The 6,099-nt window shown below is 42.4% G+C and overlaps 1 protein-coding gene across 3 annotated transcripts in view; it reads right to left on the bottom strand.

Moving 5' to 3' along the window:
* Positions 1-6,099, bottom strand: part of SEC23A (Sec23 homolog A, coat complex II component) — a 57,118-nt gene that overhangs the window by 15,608 nt on the left and 35,411 nt on the right. For all 3 annotated transcript variants that reach the window (XM_025201409.1, XM_025201411.1, XM_025201402.1), the window contains one exon: positions 457-618. In XM_025201409.1, the coding sequence (XP_025057194.1) occupies positions 457-618 (162 nt within the window). The remainder of the gene's footprint in view (positions 1-456; positions 619-6,099) is intronic.

The following is a 6,099-nucleotide window of genomic DNA, read 5'->3' as shown; positions in this document are numbered from 1 at the left end:
AAAGAGTTTTGGTTTTATATTTAAACATAAACCATGTTATTTCTAATAAATGTGCAAATGTTTTCAAGATTTATTAAAAAGTGAAGCTTGAAAAAATTGATTTACAAAAGGAGTTGTCTTAGTGCAAATGAAGGCAAGAGCAAAAGTCTCACTGACTGCAAAAGAGCCAGACCTTTATTCCATGCGTCTTAGTTTGAAATGTTGTTGTGTAACCAAGCAAGTTTTGCTCTTAAGACTACTGAGATACAACCAGAATTCAGGTGGGTGCATTCATGGCCCTGTCTTGTTCATAGTTCATTTTATATAATGCACATTCACAAACACAAATGCTTGCACACATGGGTAATAAATACGTGTTTGTTCTAATATTTATGTAAACACACACAATATACCCACCAATATAATCCCATTACATAGTGTTCTTTTGCCCTATTGTTACTTTATATATAATCATACCTCTGGAGGTCCATTGAAAGAATAAGCATAGAGGATTGGCTGAATCATGATAAGTGACTGTGTTAGATCTTGACGCATAAAATGATGACGATAGTATGAACTCTCATCAGGACTGTTGTTAAAAACTTGCAGGAAAGGGGACCGCCTTAAGTGAAACATAAACTGCAAAACAAAAGTCCAAGAACTGATGAGCACAAAACAGACGGAAAAAATGTGTTTCAGAATAACCGGTACTAGCTAATGCCACCTCAGAAGCATACTACTCCAAACTGAATTTCAAATCTTTAACATTTCTAATTCCTCCACGTACCTCCTTTGAATGCTTCTTTTTAAACATAAAGGTCACTCTCAAAATAGATAAGCACACACAGCAGCTTCTAGCAAGCGTAAAGTTTAACCGCCAATATTTACACATAAAACAGCATGCTCTAATACTCTTAAAATATTTACTACACTATCACATTTGTAAATTAACTCTACAGTTTCTAGAAGTTTGCATACAATTTTAAATACACAAGCATGAGTTAACAGTAGCTTTACAATCAAAAGAAATACAGTTTTTAAGATCAGTAAATTTGGACCTTGTAGTGCAAATTTGAAAATTCAAATCCCCTTCATGTTAAACCAATCTTTCCACTACAATTTTTATGTTCAGACAAGCAATTTAAACTGAAGTTCCACTGAGGTCTATAAAAAGCCCAGACGCCACAGGGTTTATCAGGTGATCTGAAATAGATTACCAATAAATGCACAATTCCTTTAAGCTGCTTGCAGACATTAAAAAACAAAAAAAACCCAAAACAAACCACGCATTACTGGAAGAAGCAGTGTATTACTTCAGCCTGGCTCCACAGCATCTGTATAGATTGGGCACATGAGAGGGGCTTTGGGGCGTTTTTATCTAAAGCAGTGTCAATCAGCTCTTGGATAAAAGCACCATAAAGCCTCACTAAAGCACCCGATCTATACAGACATCAGAAGAGTCAGATCCAACTAACGTACTGCCTCTTCTGGGCATGTGCTGGACTCAGCACAGGAGTGCATGGAGTTTAAAGTAAAGCACCATTTTTTGTTGTTTAAACATCTGCAAGCAGTCTTAATTTCAATGACATTTACCTAACAAAACATCAATGAAGTCTTTTGTCTTATTAGTTTAATACTTTAAGTGGCAAATAAAAAATATTTTAGGTCCAAATTTTATAGGATTAAGTTCATTTTGACTATAAATTATCCTATTTTAATTTATTGTACACACTTTCCCCAAAACCGATTTATTATTATTTGTATTACATTAGTACCTTGATAGCATCAATGGACATGGTGACATGGAGAGTACAGGCTGCCATTTTAATAAGCCTTCCCAACGCAAAGCTATGGGTCTACAAGTCCTCAATGGTGGAGCAGGTGGAAAAAGATGCTAGAATATCAATGGTTGCAAAGGCAAATGAAGATCTCAAATGAGATCTCAAATCATCTTAACCTCCTTGCCACTGAACCAAGGTCCTGTTCTGTCAAGAACCATGTGGAAACTGATATGCAGCAGTTTCTCCACAATAAAAGAAATCATGTACAGGCATATTCCATGGAACATCTTTTCCAGCACATTCTTCAAGACCTTTCATGACCAGCTAGTGACAAGAGCAGAACTGAGAAGTCTGGAAGCTCCTAGTCATGACCCGGCATGCAGTTACAAGGTCATCTAGCACTTGGATGAGGTAATCAAGAGTGCAATTCGGCAACTGTACCTGCGACTGAGCAGTCCTCTTCCAGATTTTCTCTGCTCATGCCACATGGGGAGGAGGGGGCTAGAAAAGATGCCCTAAACATAGTCTGACTACCTTTTTCCTGCTTGGATTACTGTATCCAGTGGGATCACCTTTACTTGCAGTTGAAATCAATGAGGACACATTCAATTTGGGACCTGGAACATCAGGATTCTCATGGACAATCCTAATAGTGAATGCCCAGAGCACCACACTACAATCATGGCTCAAAAACTAGGCAATACAACACTGACATCGCTACACTGAGCGAGACCCAGAGAATGGAAGATGGGCAGCTCAAAGAACAAGGAGGCAGTTATATACTATTCTGGAAGGGCAAACACGAAGAAAAATACCAGCTTTATGGAGTTGGTTTTGCCATCAAGAATAAACTCAAACCAACTCAATGAATTCCCTATTGGAATTAATAAGCACCACATAACTCTGTCTTGGGCCAATATGCCACTGTCATCAGTGTGTATGCCCCAACTCTTGATGCCACCAACAAAAGCAAGGAGGAATTCTATATCAACCTTAAACAAGTCCTTTCTGGTGTTCCAGAAGGAAACAGACTCATTCTTCTCAGTGATTTCAATGCTAGAGTCAGAAGGGACTCAAAACTTCGGAACAGAACCATCAGTAAAGGGAGTGGAAAATGTCAACTCCAACAATATCCTCCTCTTGACCAAATGCACAGAACATGGACCCAACCCCACCAACATCCTGTTCTGCCAGAAAAACAGGCATAAGACATCATGGCAACATCCATAAGCTAAGCATTGGCACTTGATTGACTACTTTATTGTTCATGCCCAGGATAGCAAAGATGTCCACATCATCCGAGTTACATTAGTAGCTGATGATTGCTGAACAGATCACAGATTCATCTGCTTGGTTATGTCATTCAAACTGGCTCCTACATGATGGCTGCAGCAGAAGCAGTGCTGATGGAAGATCAATGTCGAAGGACTCAAGGACCCAATCAAGCAAGATTTCTTCCACCAGTTTTCTCAATGGAAAACTGGCAAATTCCAATCAACAACAATGAGAGAATGTCAGCAGCACTTGGGGTACCTTTAAGTCCAGCAGCAGCAGCACCTGCAAAGAGAAATTTGGATTCTCTACCAGGAAACAGCAAGACTGGCTTGATGAGAATGACCGGGAAATCCAAGAGTATGCCAACTGCAAGCACAAGGCCTTTTGTGCTTGGCAGAACAACATGGGCAAAGGAGATTCAACATCTCACTGGCGTCCATGATATGCATGTTTTTTTCAGCAACACCAAAGCCATTTATGGTCTGAGCACTCAGGGACCAACCTCTTGAGACCTAAGGATAGAGGACACCTGATCAAGGAATGAGGAACCACCAGCACCCATTGGAAGGAGCATTTTGAAGAGCTTATCAATTGCGATTCTGTTGCTGATGAAAGTGTTCTCAACTCCATCCCACAACACCCAGTCAGAGATGATCTTGGAATCCCTCCAAACCTTGACAAGGTGAGGAAAGCCATCAAGGAGATGAAGAACAGCAAGGCTGATGGAATCCCTGCTGAAATCTTCAAGCAGGAAGGAGAAGAAATCGCAACACAGTTTCACACCCTCATCTTAAGGATCTGGAATGATGAGGAAATGCCAAACAACCTCAGGGACACCATGATTATGACTATCTTCAAGAAAGGAGGCAAGTCTGAGGTGTGGAAAATACAAAGGGATCACCTTACTGTGTCCACCACAAGAAAGATAATTGCAAGAACCTTCCTGAACCTCCTCCTTCCACTTGCTGAAGAGCTCCTCCCAAAATCTCAGTCTGTGCTTAGGGCATCAAGAGTCAAAACAAGCACGATAGTCACTGCTCGCCAGATATTGGAAAAATGTTGGGAACAACATAAACCTCTGTACCTGGCCGCCTTTGAGCTCACAAAAGCCTTCGACTGTCAACTGAGAAGGGCTGTGGAGGATCCTTCTGAAGTACAGATGCCCACTGAAATTTGTCACCATTCTTTGCCTGCTCCATAATGGTATGAGAGTGGTAGTTCTCAACAACTGATTTATCACAGATTCCTTTGAGATTAAGATAGGAGTTGAGCAAGGCTGCATCATAGCTCCAACACTCTTCTCAATATTCCATATCGCATGCTACATTTGACCACCAACAAGCTTCCAGTCAGAATGAAGCTAAACTACCAACTGAATAGTAAACTGTTTAATCTCAGCTGACTCCAAGCCAAAACCAAGCCCACCCCGACCTCAATCATTGAGCACCAGTATCCTGATGCTGTAGTGTGTGCTCACTTGGAAGCAGACCTTCAGGCTTTACCAACGTCTTTACCGAGACATACAAGAATATGGGACTGATGCTTAACATTCAGAAGACAAAGGTCTTCTATTAACAAGCTCTTAATGAGCAGTTCCAAGCTCCAGTAATTCAGATTCCCAGTAAGACTCTGGAGAACGTTGAATATTTCCTGTACCTCAGAAGACATCTCTTGCAGAAGACTGACATCGATGAAGAAATCCAACAGCCTTCAAAAGTATAAGTGCAGCCTTTGGATGCCTGAGGAAACAGGTGTTCGAAGATCCCAACATCATATTCAAAACCAAACTCATGGTTTATCAAGCAGTCATGATCCCCACCTGACTGTACAGAACTGAGATGTACACAACACACAGGAGACATTGAAGTCACTGGAGAAGTACCATCAACACTGTCTATGGAAGATCTTTCAAATCCAGTGGGAAGAGAGATGCACCAATGTTAGTATCCTCCTGCAAGCAAACACCAAGAGCACTGAGAAATGAGCATCCGCCATCAACCTGCTGGGCCAGCCACATCATCCAGATGTCTAACTCCAGATTCACAAAGCAAGACTGAGATGGGAGAATAAAACAAGGCATACACTCAACAGGAGGGCAAAGAAAGCGTTTCAAGGACAACCTCAAGGCCAACTTGAAAAAATGCAACATTGACATCAACTCATGCGAGACTATTGCCCAGGATTGCCCTAAATGAAGGAAGAGTCTGCTGCAAGGATCTCAGTACTTTGAAACCTTACAATGACAAAAGGAGCTGAAAAAGCAGAAACAGGAGAAACAGCATGTTGTGGAAAGAATCAAGAACCCAGAGCCACCCACCTTGCATGGAAACATGTTGCAGAGCTGCAACAGAGTCTGTGGCAAAAAGAAGGTACCGGGTAATGTGGGGCCTCTACTAGACACGCTAGGAAATCTGGTTGTCGCACCAGACAACAAGGCTAACGATTTAAATAGGCTAACCTATTTAACGATTTCTTTGCCTCCATTTTCCTGAGCAGGGACCAGATCAGCCCGTCCACCGGGACCCCCTCAGGCCCCGGGGGAGGCACACCCAGACCTAGGGTCAGTGAGGATCTAGTCAGGGAACTTCTGGAGGGACTGGACGTATTTAAATCAGCTGGTCCTAACGACCTCCAACCCAGAGTGCTGAGGGAATTAGCAGAGGTCATTGCAGGACCCATGGCACGGCTTTACGAGCACTCGTGGTGCTCTGGTGTGGTGCCAGAGGACTGGAAAAGGGCCAATGTGGTTCCCATTTTCAAAAAAGGGAGGAAGGAGGACCCAGGAAACTATAGGCCAGTTAATCTTACCTCGATCCTGGGTAAGCTTTTTGAGAGAATTATCCTGGCGCATGTCCATGAGGGGCCAGCGGGTGGGGGGGGGGTTATGCTTAGGGGCAACCAACATGGGTTCATTAGAGGCAGGTCCGGTCAGACCAACCTGGTGGCCTTCTATGACCAGGTCACAAAAGCCTTAGACGAAGGGGTAGCAGTGGACGTAGTCTTTCTGGACTTCAGGAAGGCATTCAACACTGTCTCTCACCCCATTCTCATTAAAAAACTAGGG

Source organism: Alligator sinensis, unplaced genomic scaffold (assembly GCF_000455745.1).
Source record: "Alligator sinensis unplaced genomic scaffold, ASM45574v1 scaffold280_1, whole genome shotgun sequence".
Taxonomy (NCBI): domain Eukaryota; kingdom Metazoa; phylum Chordata; order Crocodylia; family Alligatoridae; genus Alligator; species Alligator sinensis.
This window is presented reverse-complemented; position numbering and strand designations above follow the sequence as displayed.